Source organism: Tupaia chinensis, unplaced genomic scaffold, assembly GCF_000334495.1.
Source record: "Tupaia chinensis unplaced genomic scaffold, TupChi_1.0 Scaffold146740_1, whole genome shotgun sequence".
Taxonomy (NCBI): Eukaryota; Metazoa; Chordata; class Mammalia; order Scandentia; family Tupaiidae; genus Tupaia; species Tupaia belangeri.
The window spans coordinates 401,476-421,549 of NW_006206595.1; the positions used below are offsets into that span (position 1 = coordinate 401,476).

Here is a 20,074-nt window from a genome sequence, read left to right on the forward strand (position 1 = left end):
CCTACTCCAAGGTCAGCAAAAGGCAGAGATGTGAAGCTAGGCATCACTGGGATCTCAGCTGGGCCTCCAAGGCCCACTCCTCCCACTATGCAGAGAAAAGAGGAGGTGACTGAAGAAAGGGAGATATGAGATTGGTTCTCTGCTCCTCCCTTTTCCCTTGCTTTCCTCAACCCACCCTCTCCCCCACAGCAGCCTTCTCCCCCCACAGAGACCAGGATAGGATGGAGGGGCGGAGTTGGGGACTGAGGGATTGGAAGGGCCCCGTGTCTGAAGGAAGCTCTGGCCGGACAGCTTGTGTGGCCAATGCTCTCCTCTAGCTGCCATCCTTCCTCAGGATGCTGGGGACTCTGGGGCTTTGGGCATTGCTTCCCGCAGCCGTGCAAGGTAAGTGCTACAGGAAGGGGCAGGGTCTTCCCACACACCCACTGAAGGGACATTTGAAGCAGTGGCCACTGCTTTGGAAGAGTGGTGAGTAGGCTGGATGAGCGAGGGTGAGGGCCAGAGCCACGTGTCTCCATGATGGGACTCAGGTTCCAGTCCTCTGCTGACCCTGCTTCCTCCTGTGACTTTACCGTACTGACCCTAGGACTTGAAATATGTTTTGTCTGTCCTTTTGGCTAGTGTTTTTGCCCTGTATTCATTCCCATCTTGACTCCTTCCCTGTTCCGCACCCTGGGCCCTAGCACCCCCAAACAGGCGGATCTGCGTGTTCTTTGAGGCCCCAGGAGTGCAGGGAAGCACAAGGACACTAGGAGAGCTGTTAGATGCAGGACCAGGGCCCCCCAGGATTGTCCGCTGCCTCTACAGTCGCTGCTGCTTTGGGATCTGGAACCTGACCCAAGACCGGGCGCAGGTGGAGATGCAAGGTGGATGGGAAAGTATACTGCAAGTGATAGCCAGGGTGGGAGACAGGCCGTCCTGGGGTGCAGGGGGCAGAGTGGGGGGAAGGGGAGAAGTGGGATGTGTGGAGAAAAGCCCACGTGAGATGGAAGGCTGCCTCTGACAGAGAAGGGGTTCATGCTCTCTGTTCTCAGACCCCGTTCTTTCCCCCAATGTTCTTTCTCTCCTCTCCCTCTAATCTACCTCATTAGGATGCCGGGACAGTGATGGGCCAGGCTGTGAGTCCCGCCATTGTGACCCAAGCCCCCGAGCCCAGCCCAGCCCTGCCTCCACTCTCTTCACCTGCTCCTGTGGCACTGACTTCTGCAATGCCAATTACAGCCATCTGACTTCTCTGGGGAAACCTGGGACTCCTGGCTCCCAGGGTCCCCAGGCTGCCCCAGGTAGCCACCTGGGGGGTGCTGGAGCCCAGTGGGGCAGGGGTCCAGGTCAGGATGAAAGGCAGAACCAGGGCCATTTCTCACCCTGCCTCCTCAACTTCCCTCCTCCTGGCCTTGGGAAGTTGGTTGCCCTGGAGACCGGGAGATAAGGGGGCCGTGACCAGGGTGGGGTGAGTCAAACCAGCTCTCCGAGGAGGAGAAGGGGGGAGCAGAGAACCAGCCTGGGGCAGGGCTCAGTGGCCTGCATGCTTGCCTTGATGTCCAGGTGAGCCCATGTGGATGCAGGTTCTGTTGCTGCTGGGACTGCTCCTCTTCCTCCTGCTGCTGCTGGGCAGCATCATCCTGGGTACTGCTCTGCCCCATCCCGAAAGCTCTGACCCCTCTCCAGGCATCCCCAACCCCACCATGGAACTGGGATCTCTACAGCCTGACCCCATTGCCTCTCACAAAGCCCCCTTCCCTGTCCCCATGCCTGTGTGTCCTGGCCCTCCCCCTCTCCTCTGTCCCAGCCCTGCTACAGAGAAAGGCGTATGGAGTGCGAGGTGGGCCAGAGCCAGAGCCAGAGCCAGAGCCAGAGCCTGAGCCAGGCAGAGCCTGGAGTGAGGCGCTGCCGGAGCTGCCTGAGCTGTGCTTCTCCCAGGTGCCCCAGGAGGGAGAGAGCAGGGAGGGAGGGAAGGATGGCTCCTTTGATCACCCCTGGAGGTTGTGCTGGGGAGGAAGTCTGGCCCTGCTACTAGCTCAGAGGCCCACACCCAGCACAGTACCTCCCACAGGTAATCCAGGAAGGAGGTAACACAGTCGTGTGGGCTGGGAGGCTGCAAGGTGAGCTGGTAGCCATCAAGACCTTCCCACCGAGGGCTGTGGCCCAGTTCCAAGCTGAGAGAGCACTGTATGAGCTGCCAGGCCTACGGCATGACCATATTGTCCGCTTCATCGCTGCCAGCTGGGGGGGTCCTGTTCCCTTGCCCTCCGGGCCCCTGTTGGTACTGGAACTGCACCCCAAGGTAAGGACCATGGAATGTGTATGTTACGAGCGTGTGTGTGCACGCCTATTGGGGGGGTCTGGGGTTTACATGACATGTGGTCCTATCCACACTTACTCTGCTATTTTTCTTTATTCCTGATAGAATGTGTGCTTGTGAGATTGAGAGTGGGGGAGGGAGAGAGATGAGCAGCCTCCACAGGGTCCCATTACAGCAAACTCTCCTCCTGGCTCTCCAGCCATTGGCTCCTGAGGACTCCTGCGCATGCCTGACCTGTTTCAGGCTGACGGGCAGAGTCCAGCCATGGCCATCACATAGGATCTGGCTTTTCTTGAACCGCACATCACCACTGTGCCACGGAGCTGGCCCTACCACACCTGTTCTTCTGCTTTAAATTTTCTCTTTTCTGAGATAATGAAAACAATTTTTATTGTTTTTTTGTTTTTCATTGCATACATAATTTATAGTAATACATTTTTTTAGGTTTTTGTCACCGGGTGCATGCACTCACCAGAGAGAGAGACAAAGAGACAGAGAGAGGAAAAGGGGGAAATCACTCCCTGGGTGAATGGCCATGCCACAGTCCTTTCTCCTCCATTCTCCTCTCTGGGTTCAGGGCATGTGTGCCTAGTATGATTTCAAGCCTCTAGGTCCAAGACTGAACTGCAGGTCGACCATATGGGGGTGAATCCAGTGCCTCAATCACCAAGCCACCTGCCGACCCTAAATTAATATGTTTACCCCTAAAGTATAGATTAGGATACGAAGAAATCAAAATCATGAAATCATTGCTGGGCCAGCCAGGAGGTGTGGTTAAGGTGGCTGAATCCTACCTAGCCAGCTATGCAGTTCCAGTTTGAGTCCTGGACCTGGTGGCTTAAAAAACTTGCCAGACATGTATGCATGCATGCCCAAAATCCTGAGAGAAGAATGGAGGCGAGAGATTGAAGTATGACCATTCCCCAAGAGGGTACTTTCTCTCTCTTACTCCCTGTCTCTTTTCAGCAGGTGCACATGCCCTATGGCAACTTAAAAATAATGGTAATAAGAAACTAAAATGGTTTGAATTTTTTTTTTTTTGGAGAGATTTTCACTGTAGGGCGCGTGCGCTCACCAGACAGACAGAGACATAGAGACAGAAAGCGAGAAAGCACCCCCCAGGGGGGATGGTCACACCGCAATCCCTGCTCCTCCATTCTCCTCTCGGGATCTTGGGCACGCATGCACACGCGCCCGGCATGAGTTTTAAGCCACCGGGTCCGGGACATGAACCGCGGTCAACTACGTGAGAGTCCAGCGACATAGCCATTCCGCTAACTGCTGGTTCCCAAAATGGTTTGAATTTTGTTGGGGCCAGCAAGTGGCATGGTGATTGGGGTGCTGGACTTCCACATGGCCAACTGTGGTTCGAATCCTGGACCTGGCATCTTGCTTTCTCACTTTCTCTCTCTCTGTCTGTCCCTCTCTGGTCAAATTAAAATAAGTAAGTAAATAAATAAAGTTAGATAGAATAATTATTAAACAAGAAAACCACTGCTAAATACTTCCAGGGATAGCTCTCCAAACTCATTCATGTATTTACTCAACAAATATTTATGAACTACATGTTGAGAACTGTCTTAGGTGCTGGCAAAAACACACATCCATCCTGCTCCCTGACTTTACAGATGTTATGGACTGGCAGAAGAGAGAGAAATGGATCAAGTAAGCACAAAAATGTCAAGTGTCACGTATGCTACGTGCTTATAGAGGCCACCGTACGATAAGCAATAATAAGATGACTGGTCGGCTCATAGCCTGGAGGTTAGGGTGGCTGGATCTTACATGGCCACTTGTACAGTTCCAGTCCCAGACCCAATGGCTTGATAACACTGGGTGTGTGTGCACGAGTGCCCAAAATCCTGAAATGAAGGAGAAATGGAGAAAAGGGGATTGTGACATGACCATCCCCCCATGAGGGATGCTTTCCTATGTCCCCCCTTCTGTCTCTCTCTCTGTCTCTGATGAGCATGTGTGCCCTCTGGTGAATTTTTTTTAAAAGAAAGAAAAAAAAGGATGTGACTTGAGGGGGAGAACAATGATCAATGAAAATGAAGACAAAGAAATAGGCAGAGGCCAGACCACACCAGGCATCATGGGCCTGCTGAGCAAGGCTGGTAGCTTTGGGGCCGGCTTTGGGGCTCAGCGGTAATGTTCTGCTGAAAAGATGGATTTCACTTGGCGACTGCGGTTGGGATTTCCAGCGCGGTCAGCCTGAAACATGCTGGGCGTACATGCACGTACCCAAGATCTGATGGGCTGGAGGTCTGGAAGAAGGGGGTCACGGAAGGATCAGACCCTGTGGAGGGTGGTCCTCCCTCTCTCTCATTTTCTCTCTCTCACATGCATGTGCACGTGCTCTATCATGAGCAAAGAAAAGAAATTTCTATTTTTAATTTGGGACTTCTGTGTTTTTATTACCATTTCTCATCTACTTCATGTTAGGCATCGCTCTAGGCACTTTAAACACACTTTTTAAAAAGAACTATTTATTTAATTTTATTTATTCATTCAATCGTTTTCATTTGACCATAGAAAGACAGACACACAGAGAGAAGGAACGTGAGAAAGCAAGCCACGAGGTCTGAGACTTGAACTGCCGTGGGCCATGTGGGAGTGTCCAGCACCTTAACTACCACACCACCTGCTGGCCCTAAACACACTTTCACACTTAACCTTCACCAATATTCTATGAGGCAGGGATTACTGTCCACTTGGGCTCACAAAAGGAAAACCATTTGCCCAGGATCGGCATGATGAGGCTGACTCCTTGTCATTGCGTCTGCTGCCTCTCCCTTGTTTACCCCTCCATCAACCCTCTCTCTGTCTCTGTCTGGTAGAAGAGCTCTCCACACTCCCACACCCACTCCTTCACCCCATTGTACTTTACCCTGTTTCAGTGTCCAAGTTCAATGGCCTCTCCCTGGACTTTATTAGTACCTATTGCTCTTCCACCCCTGAAATTTCTTTTTTTATTGAGATTTATTGGTTGTGTCAAGGATCAGTACAGACATTTCAATTTGTACCCAATTCTTAACATATGTACCAAAAATTTAAAAAGCCAAGTATAGTGATTCTTTTTAAGTTATTCCAGTGATATTTGATCTTCAAATTTGTAGGTACATTTTCCTTAAGAGGATATCAAGAACCACTGTCTTCAGATGTTGAAAGCTGTTTTGTAAGTCCCACCAAATCACAATTTAGTATCATACACACTACATACTTCAAATCTCCAATCTTTCACAGCACATTAACAAATTATTAGGAAAACTGGACTACCACGACCAAAGATGTTACAGAGTGCACACAATTCTGACAGGGAGAGCAACAATCAAAGAGTGGTTTTCTTTAGGAAACAATACTACTAAAAAACATAATAGAAGTCATTTAAAATATTCAAGACACATTAAATGCATGACTGTGACTCCAAACTGCCATTTAGTATGCTTTGTATTTAGGATATAAAACTACCCACCCGCCCCCACCTTGGAGTGTTAAGCTGACACGCAAGAGTCAAAGCCTCCTATAAGTCAATATCCCACTATTTTCTGGTTGTACTGAAAAATAAACAACCAGTAAATGATTTCACCTCTGAAAAAAAAGCATTTACACTTGAAAAATGGGATGAGATGGGATTCTCTCCTTCTTAAAAATGTTTCTAGAGCTACTAAAAAACTTGCATTTACAAAATAGTTGATAAAAATATTCCTCTGGATTGTACAAGAAGGGAGACAGAGACCATTGATAAGACATGGTATGTGACATTGCTCAGCCTTGACTTCTTTCTCGCCTGCTTCATCAGAGGGTGGACTCTCCTCATTTTTAGTTTCTCCATTTTCTGCAGGTAAATCTTTAGTGTCTCAGTTGGCCATTAAAGCCTGTTTCCCCTTTGCTCCCCTTTTCCCTTTTGTTTGGACTCTTCTGTCTGAAGATTTATCTTTCCCTGACGCCTTTTTTGGCTTTGTCTCCACTTTTGCAGGAGCAGGTTTAGCCGACAACCTCGCTGATCTCCTCTTGGGCTCTTCCTTGGCAGCCCCCTTGCTGAGCTGACCTTCCTCTTGGGTATCTTGGCTGAGGACAGGGTGCACGTTGGGTGCCTGATGAGGCCACTGCGCGCATAGAGCCTTTGAGGAGTTGAGTGGATAACCCCTACCACTCCTCCTGCCGCCGAGCTGCTGGAACTCCTGAAATATATTGCTTTTAAGAATTATTTTATTTGGGGGAACCAGCCGTTAGTGTAATAGCTATGTTGCTGGACTCCCACGTAGTCGACCACGGTTCACGTCCTGGACCCGGTGGCTTAAAACTCACGCCGGGCGCGTGTGCGTGTGTGCCCAAGATCCCGAGAGGAGAATGGAGGAGAAGGGATTGTGGCATGACTATCCCCCCTGGGGGGGTGATTTCTTGCTTTCTGTCTCTATGTCTCTCTCTTTGTCTTTCTGGCGAGCACATGTGCCCTATAGCGAAAACCTCTCCAAAAAAAGAGAATTATTTTATTTGACTTTATTTATTTATTTATTTATTTACTTACTTACTTACTTTAAATTGACCAGAGAGGGACAGAGAGAGCGAGAGAGCGAGAGAGAGAAAGAAGCAAGCTGCCAAGTCCAGGACTCAAACCATGGTTAGCCATGTGAGAGTCCTTAACCACCATGCTACCTGCCGGTCCCCACCTCTGAAATTTTAATTCCTCTTTGACCATGTAACCCTGGCCTAGTTAAAAAATAAAAAAAAATCACTGTTTTTGTTTATTTAACTTCCTCTGACTTGCCCAGGCAGGGTTAGTCATTCTTGCTTTGTGCTCGTCATTGATACCCAGTTCATCTGGTTCTGGAGTTTATTGTATTCTGTCCTTACATGTCATCATTCTCTCACGTGTCCCTGAGTCATCTTGATCTCTGCACAGTCGTTAGCATGCTGAAAGTACTCAGTAACATGTCCTGAATGAGGGACACTATTGCTCCTCTCCCTCCAATTCCCAGCTTTTCTCACTCACTACTCTCTATCTATCCGATTGGCTCTTCCCATCCATGTCTATACACACACTGACACCTCAGGCCAGATGGCCCATGAGGGATGCTGCTGATGAGCCTGCCTACCTCCTTGGACTCTGTCTCAAGTCCTCTGATCTAGAATAAGGTGGTGGTTAATAGTGACTTTAAAAAAAAAAAATAATTGGGACCAGCAGGTGGCATGGTGGTTAAGGTGCTGGACACTCCCACATGGCTGACCAGTGTTCGAGTCCTGAATCTGGTGGCTTGCTTTCTCACTTCCTCTTTATCTCATTCTCACCCTCTGTCTCTCTCTGGTCAAACTAAAAATAAATAAATAAACAAATGAATAAAATAAAATAAATAATTATTTTTTAAAAAAAGAATTATTTTATTTAACTTTATTTATTTGTTTATTTAAATTTGACCAGAGAGGGACAGAGTAGAGTGAGAGAGGGAAAGTGAGAAAGCAAGCCGTCAGGTCCAGGACTCGAACCATGGTTGGCCATGTGAGAGTCCAACACCTTTAACCACCACACACCTGCCTGCCCCTGCAGCGTGATTTTTAAGCTGCTAGATCCGAGACTCAAATGATGGTTGACCATGTGGGAGTCCAGCCACTTTAATACCATGCCACCTAGTGGCCCCGATAGTGAGTGACTCTTGAGTCAGACTGCTTGGATTCAAGCTCCACTTACCAACTGATTTCAATGAGTTTACTTAGCCTTCTCCAACGCTCCTTACTGTGAAATGGGGGTAATAAGATTGTCATGAGGATTACAGGAGGCCATGTGCTCAGTGCCTAGACCACAGCGAGTGTTCAGTACACTTGACCAAGAGTTACTATTTTTTTTATATCTTTTTATTTATTTATTTATTGGAGAGGTTTTTGCTATAGGGCGTGTGCACTCGCCAGAGAGAGAGAGAGACAGAAAGTGAGAAATCATCCCCAGGGGGATGGCCATGCCTCAATCCCTTCTCTTCCATTCTCCTCTCTGGATCTTGGGCACACACGCACACGTGCCTGGTGTGAGTTTAAGCCACCGGGTCCAGAACTTGAACTGCGGTCGACTACATGGGAGTTCAGCGACATAGCCATTACGCTAACTGCTGGTCCCAAGAGTTACTATTTTGTTCTTTTTGATTTGCTATAGAGTGTGTGAACTCACCAGAGAGAGACGAGGGGAAAAGAGAGAGAGAGAGAGAGAGAATGAGAGAGAGAGAGAATGAGAGAGAGAGAGAGAGAGAGAAAGTAGGAAAGTATCTACTAGGGGCATGGCCAATGCTGCCATCCCTTCTCCAAAATCCTCTTGGGATTTTGGGCATACATGCTCACAGGCCTGGTGTTTTTTTCTTTTCTTTTTTTTTTTTGGAGAGGTTTTCACTATAGGGTGCGTGCGCTCGCCAGACAGACAGAGAGAGACATAGAGACAGAAAGTGAGAAATCACCCCCCAGGGGGGATGGTCACGCCGCAATCCCTTCTCCTCCACTCTCCTCTCGGGATCTTGGGCACGCATGCACACGCGCCTGGCCTGAGTTCTAAGCCACCATGTCCGGGATGCAAACTGCGGTCGACTATGTGGGAGTCCAGCGACATAGCCATTACGCTAACTGCTGGTTCCCAGACCTGGTGTTTTTTTCAAGCTGCCAGTCTGGGACTCAAACTAAAACCACATAGTCTTCCGTGTGGGCCTCAAGTGCCTTAACCAGTACTCCACCTGGTCGGCCCAAGAGTTACTATTTTTCGTGTTGGTCTGACTAATGCACATCCTCACTCCTTCATTGCCCACTGTCTTAGCCTCGATCTGTCAGTATGTCTGAATGCTGGGGAGGTACAGGGGGACGTCTGTCATTGGTCTCTGCTGCCTGGGATGAATCGGCCACCTGCAGCTTTGTGCACCACCGTCTTCTCTCTGCCTTTCCCCAGGGCTCCCTCTGCCACTTCTTGACCCAGTACACCAGTGACTGGGCAAGATCCCTGCGGATGGCACTGTCCCTGGCCCAAGGTCTGGCATTTCTCCACGAGGAGCGCTGGCAGGATGGTGAGTGAGCTGGGAGCAGGAAGCCAGGGGAAGCCACGCTGCTATGTTCCTGATTCTCTCTTGGTTTGAAAGGGAAGGAGTGGGTCAGAAGAGAGGAGGGAGATGCCTGTGTCTTCAACTTTGGATTCCCCATAGGTCAGTATAAACCAGGGATCGCGCACCGAGATCTGAGCAGCCAGAATGTGCTCATTCGGGAAGATGGCTCATGTGTCATTGGAGACCTGGGCCTTGCCCTGGTGCTCCCCAGCCACACCCAGCCCCCTGCCTGGGCCCCTGCTGAGCCCCGAGGCCCAGCTGCCATCATGGAGGTGAGCACTGGGGACAGGGTGAGGCCCTGGGTGATGGCAGTGACAGAGGTGCAGCGACTGCACTGGCAGCTGTGCAGCAGTACCCATAGCACTCGCAACTCACTGGTGTATGATGGGGAAGGTGTCGCAGAGACTCGTGCTGCACGGAGGACTACCGCCGAGATGACTCCTGGTCCTCCACACCTTGCTCTCCAGGCTGGCACCCAGAGGTACATGGCCCCAGAGCTCTTGGACAAGACTCTGGACCTACAGGACTGGGGCCTGGCCCTCCGGCGAGCTGATGTTTACTCTCTGGCTCTACTCCTGTGGGAGATTCTGAGCCGCTGCCCAGACTTGAGGCCTGGTAAGGCTGGGTGAGACAGTCCCCTCCTCAGAAGCCTGCCTGCCCATTCTAGGCCCACCCACCTCCTGACCTAGTTTCCAGGAAGCGCTGACCTTCTCCCTCTTGGCCTTTCTTACATGGGAGGCACTCCCAGGCTAACTGACGTCTGGCCCTGTACCTTCCCCCAGACAGCAGACCACCACCCTTCCAACTGGCGTATGAGGCAGAACTGGGCAGCACCCCCACCACCTGTGAGCTATGGGCCTTGGCAGTGGAAGAGAGGAGGCGCCCCTACATCCCATCGGCCTGGGGCTGCTTTGCTACAGTAAGAGACCACAGGCTGGCAGTCTGGGAACCCAAAGAGGGGGTGGGTGAATGAGGGCTTCAAGGACTGCCAGAGCCAGCACATTGACTCCTCTCTCATCTAAATCCTGCTCCTTGGCTCACGTTCAGCTGGGACCGGGCACACTTGCTCTGATCCTCAGTTCTACCCCTTCCTCCCAGCGTCTCACACGGCCCACTCCATCTGCCTGCGATGATGCGCACCTTCCTCCTGCTCAACCTTGGCCAATCTGTCTCTCTCCTCTCTACCATCAGTTAGCTCTGGTCCTGGGCCCCTCCTCCAGGAAACCTTCCCTGGCTTTGGTATTACTCTGAGCTCCGACCCCAAGGTAGTGCCTCCTCTTGTACTGTGGAGCCCCAATTTGATTCAGCGACTTTCTGTCCTGTGTTTCTACTGTGCCCTGGTGAAAGCAGTTTTGGTATAGAGATGAAAGCTGTGACCACGCAGAGAAAGTTCAGGGGTCTGCACCTCCTGCTCCCTTGTCTGAAATTTTCCACCACACAAGTGTCTCTTGGGTATAACAGAAGCCAGGAATTATTCGCAAAAGATCCTGGTTGCCTGAGGAGAATGAATTCCCCTTAGCATGTTAAGCTGTAAACTGAATTAACTCCTCAGAGGAAAAGCTGGACCCCGTAGAAGGCAGCCAGAGAACCTGTCTCTTGGAGAACAAGACTCAGAGAACTGGGTATTAGTGAGACAAAGGGGAAGGAGGCTCTAGATTAGAAGTGGAATGCCGGGGGGACCAGCAGTTGGTGTAACGGCTATGTTGCTGGACTCCCATGTAGTCGATCACAGTTTGAGTCCCAGACCTGGTGGCTTAAATTCATGCCAGGCACGTGTGCGTGCCCAAGATCCCGACAGGAGAATGGAAGAGAAGGGACTGTGGTATGGCCATCCCCCTTGGGGGGTGATTTCTCACTTTCTATCTCTGTCTCTCTCTGTCTTCCTGGAGAGCATACACACCCTTTAGCAAAAACTTCTCAAAAAAAGAAAAATCCTGAGGGTCATGCAAGATCCTGGAGTCAAACCTGCCTCCTGGTCATTCCCTCAGGACCCTGGTGGACTACGGGAGCTCCTCGAGGACTCTTGGGATGCAGACCCAGAAGCACGGCTGACAGCCGAGTGTGTACACCAGCGCCTGGCTGCCCTGGCTCATCTGCAGGGGACCCCTCCTTTCCCATGGGGCTGTCCACATGGCTGCCTGTCTCTCTGCCCAGAATGTTCCTCAATTCCTGCCCTGTCATTCTCCCCCATAGGCCTCAGCTGAGTACCTGCCACTTCAGTGTTCAGCACTGAAATGCTCCAAGAATCTTCCATCTTCCTGTACCATTCTTCATGTGTAAATATGCAGTTTATGTGTAATCCATGTACATGTAAACATAAGCATGGTGACCATATACCTGCTCACTATGCCTTCCCCACTTGCCAAATCCTTGATTGTTCTGAGGGCATCCAGCCCATGGTCATTCTGACCAGTGGCCATGGTAAGTGTGCATAGGAAAGAGAATAAAGTCAGTTATGGTTTGACTATGTCCCCCAAAATTCATGTGTTCAGTCACTGTAATGGGATTAAGAAGGTGAAAACTTAATCTGATTATGGTGTAGAAAGGTGAGGGATTTGGGAGATTAGTGACTGGGTGGTTAGGGTGAGCAGAGCCACATGGTTGAGTTCTGGTATGTATATAGAGAGAGGAAATGGGGGCCAGCAGGTGGTGTGGTGATTAGGGCTCTGGACTCCCATATGGCTAATTGCAGTTTGAGTCTTAGACCTGGTGGCTTGAAAATTACACCAGGCATGCGTGCGTGCATCCACAAAATCTCAGGAGGAAACTGGAGTAGGGATTGAAGCATGTCCATGCCCCCGGTGAGTATTTTCTCACTTTCCCTCTCACTGTCTCTGTCTCTCCAGTGAGCATAGCACTCTATGCAAAAAGCTGGGGGGAAAAAAAAGAGATGAATCGAGGCAGGCAGAAGTCACATAAATACGAACCACACTCTGCTCTGCTCAAGACCCAGCCCTCTGCCATGTTGTAGTCTCACCAGAAGTTGGACCCTGGACCTCCCAAGTGTGAGCTGAATAAACCTGGATTTCTTGATAGAATCATCCAGTATCAGGTGTTTTGTTAGCAACATGATAACAAACTACTTCATTCAGCTTTCCTGACTCATACCCTTGTCTTCCTCCCTTCCTGTAATCCTGGGCCTTCCCATCTCTCTTCCTTCTCAATCAACATTTATCTATTTGTGTAAGTCCTGGGCCTGGACTTCTTTATTATTTTGCTCATATTTTGTGTATGCATGTCCAAAGTCCCAACAGGATAGAGGGGTGGAGAAGAGGGGATTGTGGCATGACCATGATTGATTTGGGGGAAGTGTGCTTTCTGCCTCTCCTTCTCGCCCTCTCTTCTCTCTCTGGTAAGTGCACGTGCCTTCTGGCAAAATTAAAAATAATAAAATAAGTCTATGATCTTAGCTGCTAAGACAATGGTGCTCAGAAGTTGAGCCCGAAGGAGGGGAAGGGACCTGGGTTCAGTTCCCAGCTCAGCCTAAAGCAGGCAGGGCAGTGGTACAAGCCTGTGGTCCTTTCTGGCTAGGGGGTGCTGGGGCAGGAGAATTTCCAAATAGCAAGACTCTGTCAAAATCTCTCTCTCTCTGGGGCCAGTGGATAGTGTAATGGTTACATCACTGGACTCCCACCTATTTGATTATGGTTCGAGTCCCAGACCTTGCAGCTTAAAACTCACACTGGGAGCTTGTGCAAGTGTGCCCAAAAGCCCAAGAGGAGAATGGAGGAGGGCTTTGTGGTGTGGCCATCCTCCCTGGCAGGTGATTTCTCACTTTCTGTCTTTTTGTCTCTCCAGTGAGCATGTTTATCGCCCTTAAAAAAAAAAGTCTCATAAATAGATAAACCTTAAAAATAGTAATTAAAAAATAAATAGGGGCCAGTGAGTAGCATGGTGGTTAAGGTGCTGGCCACGTGGCTGACTATGGTTCAAGTCCCAGACTGGTGACTTGGTTTCTCATTCTCCCTCTCTCTTTCTCTCTTTCTTTCTCTGACAAAACTCATGTGAAATAATAATAATAAAATGATTCTTTAAATCAATAAATAAACAAACCTATGATCACAAACATAACAAATCCCAATAGAGGGACATTTTACAAAATACCTGACCAAGGGACCAGCAGGTAGCGTGGTGCTTAAGGTGCTGGACACTCCTACATGGCTGACCATAGTTCGAGTCCCAGACTTGGTGGCTTGCTTTCTCACGTTCTCTGTGTGTGTGTGTTTCTCTCTCTGGTCAAATTTAAATAAATGAATGAGTAAATAAAATAAAATAATTCTTTTAAAAAATTAAAAAAACAATACCTGACCAAACTGCTCGAAACTGTCAAGGTCATCGAAAACAAAGAAAGTCTGAGAAACTATGACAACCAAGAAGAGACTAAGAAGACATGGTGACTAAATGTAATATGGTATCCTGGATGAGCTCCCAGAAAAGTAAAAGGACACAGGGCAAAAACTAGAAATTTGAATAAAGTATGGCATTTAGTTAATGATCATGTATCAAGATTGGTTCATTAATCATAACATACCATACCAATATAAGATGTCTATAGAAGGAAGAACTAGGTATAAATCTAAAATATTTCTAAAAAATAAAATGTATTTAAAAACAAACTATGACCAAATCCTGAACTTCAGAGAGGTTGTAAATAAAAAGTCAATACTTGGAGTATTTTTGAGTTGAGTGTGTTATAAAACTGGATTATTGGAAAAGTCATGGTGTATTTTTTTATAGAAAAAACATAGAAAAATATCTCATGACTTTTCCAGCAACCCAGTATGTTGTATTGAAGAGATCACTACCATAAAACCCTGAAAAGCTGGAGTATAATCTTGGCCCTCGTAACTGTAAACTCCCTTTTAAAAAGTTTATTTATTTTGGCGCCAGCAGTTGGCATGGTGGTTGGGGTGCTGGACTCCCATGTGGCCAACCATAGTTTGAGTCCTGGTCCTCGTGGCTTGCTTTCTCACTTTCTCTCTCATATACCCTACAGCAAAATAAAAAAATAATAATAAAATATAGGCCAAGCTAGTGGCATGGTGGTTAAAGGTGCTGGACTCCCACATGGCCGACCATGGTTCAAGTCCCTGGGTCTGGTGAGTTGCTTTCTCATTTTCCCTCTCTCTCTTTCTCTATTTCTATCTGATCAAAACTGGAAAATAAGAAGAAGAAACAAAGTTAAATAAAATAATTATTTTAAAAAATAATAAGTTCAGGGACCAGGAGTTAGTGCAATGGCTATGTCGCTGGACTCCCATGTTGTCGACCATTACTCCATCTGCTGGTCCCGAAGTCTTTATATTTTGCTACCCCCTTTTCCCAGTTCCTAAACATGGACATTCCCAAGGCTAAGTGCTTGTGTCTCTTTTCTACTCTGGCCACTTTTCCTGTAGCTGATCTTACTTGGCTCCTTGACTTTATATACTTTGGTAACTCTGATTTTTTTCCCCCCACATTCCACATTCAACCCAAATCTGCTAAGTTCTATCTTCATGAAATAGCCAGACTCTTTCCACTCCTGATCATTTCTACAACTTCCACCCAAAACTCCACCATTTCTGCCCTGGACCAAACAGCAGCCCCCTAACTTAGGGCCCCTGCTTCTACTTTAGCCACCTTTGTCTTGTTCTTTTCCCCTTTCTTTCTTTTTCTCCAAAATACATCAAAATATTTATTCATATCCCCACCGTGTTAAATCTATATTGTCTAAAGGCAGTTATTCAGTCCTCCTCAGACTCCTGGAAAATTTAAAAAATCTAAGCAATTCTTATGAAGATCGAATTTCAAAATCCTTAAAAACATCCTTAAATCACCTTTGTGCTCCTAGGTGGTATTCAGGTAGTAGCAGTCTATGCTTCCACCTGTCAAGTTGGTGATCCTCATTAAATCTGGGCGCAGTTCTAGCCCGCACACAGTTCTAATAACTACATCTTAAATGGCTCTTTGGTTCTACACTGGCTTATTCTGATCTGCCCGACCTAATGGCAGGCTGGAAGACCTTGTCGCACCACACTAGAAAAACCCCTGCTTATACTGAAAACGCCTAGGCCTAGTAAGGACGATCAATAGAAACAAACCCAGTAAACAACAGCCCCCACTTCCGGGCAGGAGGCGCAGGGTCAAGCTCTCCCGAGGTCTGTGGGGAATGGCTGAGGCCAGGCAGCCATCCATCCTTCTTTACCAACTCACTGCCTGGCCGCCTTAGCCCTGCCTGGCTTCCTCCCCAGGCTCAGAGAGGTTGAGCTTCATCCCGGTGCCCCGGGGCGTGGGAGCCCACGCAGCTGCAGACTCCAATCCACATTCATCGCTGCGCACAGAAGGAGCGGCATTGCAGAGCTGCAAGAGATCTAGTTCTTTCGCCAAATCAGAATGATTTTCTCTTTCCTTTACCATTTCTTTCTTTCTTTAACTTTTTTTGTTGTTTGTTTGTTTGTTTAGGAGAGAGACAGGCACTCTCTGCAGGGCCTTTCTGCCACCATTCACCTCCTCTCAGGAGAGAGAGAGAGAGTCAGAGAGAGGGAAAGTGAAACACACCCAACCCCGCCAGGGTTTGGCCATGCTGCAATTCTTTCTCCTTCATTCTCCTCTCAGGATTTTGGACACACACACACACACACACACAAACACACACACGTGCCTAGCATGATTTTCAAGCTACCCATCCAGGATGTGAACTGTGGTCAGCCACGTAGGAGTCCAGCACTTTAACCACTACACTTCCTACTGACCCCAGTCTTCATAATTTTTATTATCCCACAAATTTTGGATGTAATATTTTCATTATGGCTTATTTTTAAGCATTTAAATTCCATCATGGTTTGTTCTTTGACCCAGAGTTATCTGGAAGATTGTGTTTTATTTTGTTCTGCTATAGGATGCATGTGCTCTCCAGAGAAAGACAGAAAGTGAGAAATCATCCCTCGGGGGGAACCAGCAGTAAGCATAATTGCTATGTCGCTGGACTCCCACGTAGTTGACCGTGGTTCGCATCCCGGACCCGGTGGCTTAAAACTCACGCCGGGCGCGTGTGCGTGCGTGCCCAAGATACCGAAAGGAGAATGGAGGAGAAGGGCGTGTGCGGTGACCATTCCCCCTGGGGGCTGATTTCTCGCTTTCTGTCTCTATGTCTCTCTCTGTCTGTCACACGTGCCCTATAGCAAAAACCTCTCAAAAAAAAAAAATCATCCCTCAGGGGAGATGACCATGCCACCATCTCTTCTCTTCCATTCTCTTCTCAGGATGTTGGGCATGCATACATACACACCTGACCTAATTGTCAAGTTACTGGGTCCAGGACTTGATCTCCGAAGCCAAGCCAGGTCACAGGCTGGCCTGTTACCAATTTTTATAAATGTTCTAAGTATACTTAAGAAGAATGTGTAATCAAAATATTAAGTTTTGGGTGCACGGTTCTATATATGCTCACTAGATCAAGTTTGTTAATTGTTTTGTCAAAAAAAAAAAAAAAAGAGGAGGCCAGTCAGTAGCATGGTGGTTAATGCAGCTGCATCCCACATGGCCAGCTGTGTAGTTTGAGTCTTAGACCCTGCAGCTTGAGAAGCTGTGGGTCATGTGTAATAAAATCCCAAAAGGATAATAGAGTGATTTTTCACTTTCCCTCCCTCTGTCTTTGTCTGTACCTTTGAGAGAGAGAGTTTTGCTATAGGGCATGTGTGCTTGCCAAAGAGACACAGAGAGACAGAGAGTGAGAACTCACCCTCCCAGGGAGGATGGCCATGCTGCAATCTCATCTCCTCCATTCTTCCCTCGGGATTCTGGGCATTCATGCACATGTGCCCAGTGTGTTTCAAGCCACCGAGTCCAGGACTTGAACTACAGTCGACCACGTAGGGGTTTAGCAACGTAACCATTATGCCATCTGCTGGTCCCCCATAGCACATTTTAAAAAATTGGCCTTCACAGGGATCAGCAGGTGGTGGTTAAGGGTGCTGGACTCCTACATGGGCAACTGCGGTTCAAGTCCCGGACCTGGTGGCTTGCTTTCTCACTTTCTCTCTCTCTCTCTTTCTGGTCAAATTAAAACCACGTAGGGGTTTAGCAACGTAACCATTATGCCATCTGCTGGTCCCCCATAGCACATTTTAAAAAATTGGCCTTCACAGGGATCAGCAGGTGGTGGTTAAGGGTGCTGGACTCCTACATGGGCAACTGCGGTTCAAGTCCCGGACCTGGTGGCTTGCTTTCTCACTTTCTCTCTCTCTCTCTTTCTGGTCAAATTAAAATAAATAAATTAATAAATGAAGTTAAATAATTTTTTTTAATTGGCCATTACAACAATCCAGAAGAGATGATGGCAGGTTGTGAGCAGGGAAGATGGAGAGAGGCAGAGGGGTGCCAGATGTATTTGGGAGACAAAAGGGTTATTAATGGTGTTGGATTGGGGGCTGGGAAGAAAGCCAAGGAGAAAGAGGTACCGATGAGACCAGCAATTAGCAATGGCTAAGTGGCTGGACTCCCACGTAGTCGACCGCGGACCCGGTGGCTTAAAACTCAGGCCAGGCGCATGTACGTGCGTGCCCAAGATCCCCAGAGGAGAACGGAGGAGAAGGGATTGCAGGGTGGCATCCCCGCCGGGAGGGGGGGGTGATTTCTCGCTTTCTGTCTCTCTGTCTCTCTGTCTCTCTCTGTCTGGCGAGCGCAAGCGCCCTATAGCGAAAACCTCAAAAAAAAAAAAAAAAAAAGGGTACCGAGGATGACTTTCTTGGTTTCAGGCTTAGGCAACTCGGTAGATAACGGAACTATGCAATTGCGATAGGGAATCCTGGGAAAGATTAGTACATCTCTGTGTTTTCCCCAAGAATGTGGGAAAACGTTTGCTTCTATGAGGGATAAGAAGCAGCTAGCAATATTCGGACTTGGGGAAGGGACTCAGCAGTTGCTCTGCTTAGCGTTCTGAATGTATTTGCATTACACTTCCCATGGTGTGTTCACATGACAAGGTTTGCACTCGCCGAACTGCGAGCTCAGAGAGCAAGGACCGGGTCCTCTCAGCGTCTTAAGGACTTTGCCCCCTCCTAGTCCCGGCTCTCCGCACCCACAGTCTCTCCCACCCCTGTCTCTCCAGCCCATTTCTTCCTAGCTACGCCCCGAGAAAAATTTCAGCCAGTCGGCTTCTCTGCACCAGCCTCGCCCTAAAAACAACCCCTTCACCCCTTGAGTGACTAAAGTGATTGATGGCTCTCTTCTCCAATCATTTTGCAGAGTGGCCACATAATTACCAATTAGGCGGTAGCAGAGGCGGGTGCCAAAGCAAGGAGCGGGGTGACCAGGAAATGAGAGCAGACAGAGGGTGATTTAAGCCCTGCTGGTGTTGGGAAGGCGAAGGGGGATCAGGATTCCCTAAACTCCTCCTTTCCCCATTACCAAGCCGCGGTACCCTTCGCAACCGGGAGCCAGGATCTCCATTTGAACTTTCTTTTGGAAGGAAGGGGCGTGTCTCCTTCTTGAAGCGTCGAGACTCTTGCACTTCCTCTCTTCTCCTTGGCCTTCTCTTCTCCCGCGGTAAGGTCCTCCCCGGGGGTGAGGGCGGTGAAGTTTTCGAGGACTCTGCCAGGCTCCCCCAGCTGTGGCCAGAGGTGGGAAGGTGGAGGGGCCCTGGAGCTAGACTCCTTAGGGAACTGGGGAGAAAGTAGGTGTGCGGGGAGGCGAGGGGACGAGTGGAAAGCATCCTTCGGGGAGGTCGTGGTAGTTCTTGAAGTGGGCGGGAGTCCTTAGGCTCTGAATCCCTTCCACCTCGGGCTGTCAACTTTCTGCCTCATTTCTTTCTCCTTAGGCTGAGGGAAACACCTGAGCATGTGGCATCCCAACGCTGGTAGGTGTTTGGGGGGCTCTCTTTTCCCATCTCTCACCCTTTTTCAGTTGGGCTCCATAATGGGAAGTTTCTAGGTTCCCCGCCCGCCGACCTGGTCACTACCTGGCAAAAGCTAAGTCCTTGGACCAGAGTGACAAATGCTTTGGCCTCTCCTTAGAGTTCACTGTCCCCCTCCTCCCCGGCGCGTCCGGACAGTCCCCATTTTTCCGCCAACTCAGGTTTGTTTACCCTACCGTCCATTCTCTTTCCTTTTCCCTTTAAGTATCAGATAAGAAAACAAGTCTCTTTCTTTTTGTTGTTAGGGGATCACTGGGCAATTCTAATCTTGATTTATTCTCTGCTTCTTCCACCAGGGCAGCCAGGGCCAAATCCATATCCCCCCAACGTTGGGTACCCTGGAGGTTCCAATCCTGCCCACCCGCCGCCTGTCAATCCAGCATGTCCTCCATGCCCCTTTCCCACTCCCCCAGGAGTTCCCCAGGGGAATCCAGCTTTCCCCCCATGTGGGCCACCTCACCCTGTGCCACAGCCAGGGTATCCAGGTTGCCAGCCCTCAGGTCCTTACCCGCCTCCATACCCACCACCTGCCCCTGGCATGCCTCCTGTGAATCCCTTGCCCCCTGGCATGGTGGGACCAGGAATAGTGCTGGACAAGAAGATGCGGAAGAAAATGAAGAAAGCTCATAAAAAGGGGCACAAACACCACAAGCACGGCAAGGTCAGTGCCCTCTGAAGCCTGGCTAAGGGGAGGGTGCCCTCTCAGAGGGAGCAGGCAGGCCAGGGCTGGGTGAGGGTGAGTCAGAGTGTGTGAACGTGGAGGGTGTCACTCTGGTAAATGGGGTTTCCTCTCCGTAAAGGATTCCTGCT

General features: G+C 49.0%; 2 protein-coding genes across 3 annotated transcripts in view; both read left to right on the top strand.

Annotated features, from left to right (window-relative positions):
- The first annotated feature begins 256 nt into the window (after nucleotides 1-256).
- On the top strand, nucleotides 257-11,503 carry AMHR2 (anti-Mullerian hormone receptor type 2). The gene is made up of 11 exons (XM_027768521.1): nucleotides 257-384; nucleotides 684-866; nucleotides 1,092-1,283; nucleotides 1,546-1,626; nucleotides 1,790-1,920; nucleotides 2,054-2,284; nucleotides 9,222-9,336; nucleotides 9,472-9,644; nucleotides 9,840-9,987; nucleotides 10,159-10,291; nucleotides 11,361-11,503. The coding sequence occupies exons 1-11, from the start codon at nucleotides 336-338 to the stop codon at nucleotides 11,422-11,424; spliced, it is 1,500 nt and encodes a 499-aa protein (XP_027624322.1). The 5' UTR covers nucleotides 257-335; the 3' UTR covers nucleotides 11,425-11,503.
- A 7,135-nt stretch (nucleotides 11,504-18,638) lies between these two features.
- PRR13 (proline rich 13) overlaps nucleotides 18,639-20,074 on the top strand; it is a 3,330-nt gene continuing 1,894 nt past the window's right edge. The window contains exons 1-3 of one of the 2 annotated variants that reach the window (XM_006169066.3): nucleotides 18,639-18,897; nucleotides 19,169-19,207; nucleotides 19,561-19,925. In XM_006169066.3, the coding sequence (XP_006169128.1) occupies nucleotides 19,189-19,207; nucleotides 19,561-19,925 (384 nt within the window). In that variant the 5' untranslated portion in view covers nucleotides 18,639-18,897; nucleotides 19,169-19,188. Of the gene's footprint in view, nucleotides 18,898-18,951; nucleotides 18,972-19,168; nucleotides 19,208-19,560; nucleotides 19,926-20,074 lie in introns of those variants that run through there. The other variant, XM_027768523.1, reaches the window with a different exon arrangement.

Excerpts from the sequence above, each read along its gene's own strand:
- AMHR2 (XM_027768521.1), top strand. The coding sequence starts at position 336 with ATGCTGGGGACTCTGGGGCTTTGGGCATTGCTTCCCGCAGCCGTGCAA. Across the intron at positions 1,921-2,053 it reads CTGAGCTGTGCTTCTCCCAG|GTAATCCAGGAAGGAGGTAA; the intron begins GTGCCCCAGGAG and ends TACCTCCCACAG. Across the intron at positions 9,988-10,158 it reads CTGCCCAGACTTGAGGCCTG|CAGACCACCACCCTTCCAAC; the intron begins GTAAGGCTGGGT and ends TCCCCCAGACAG.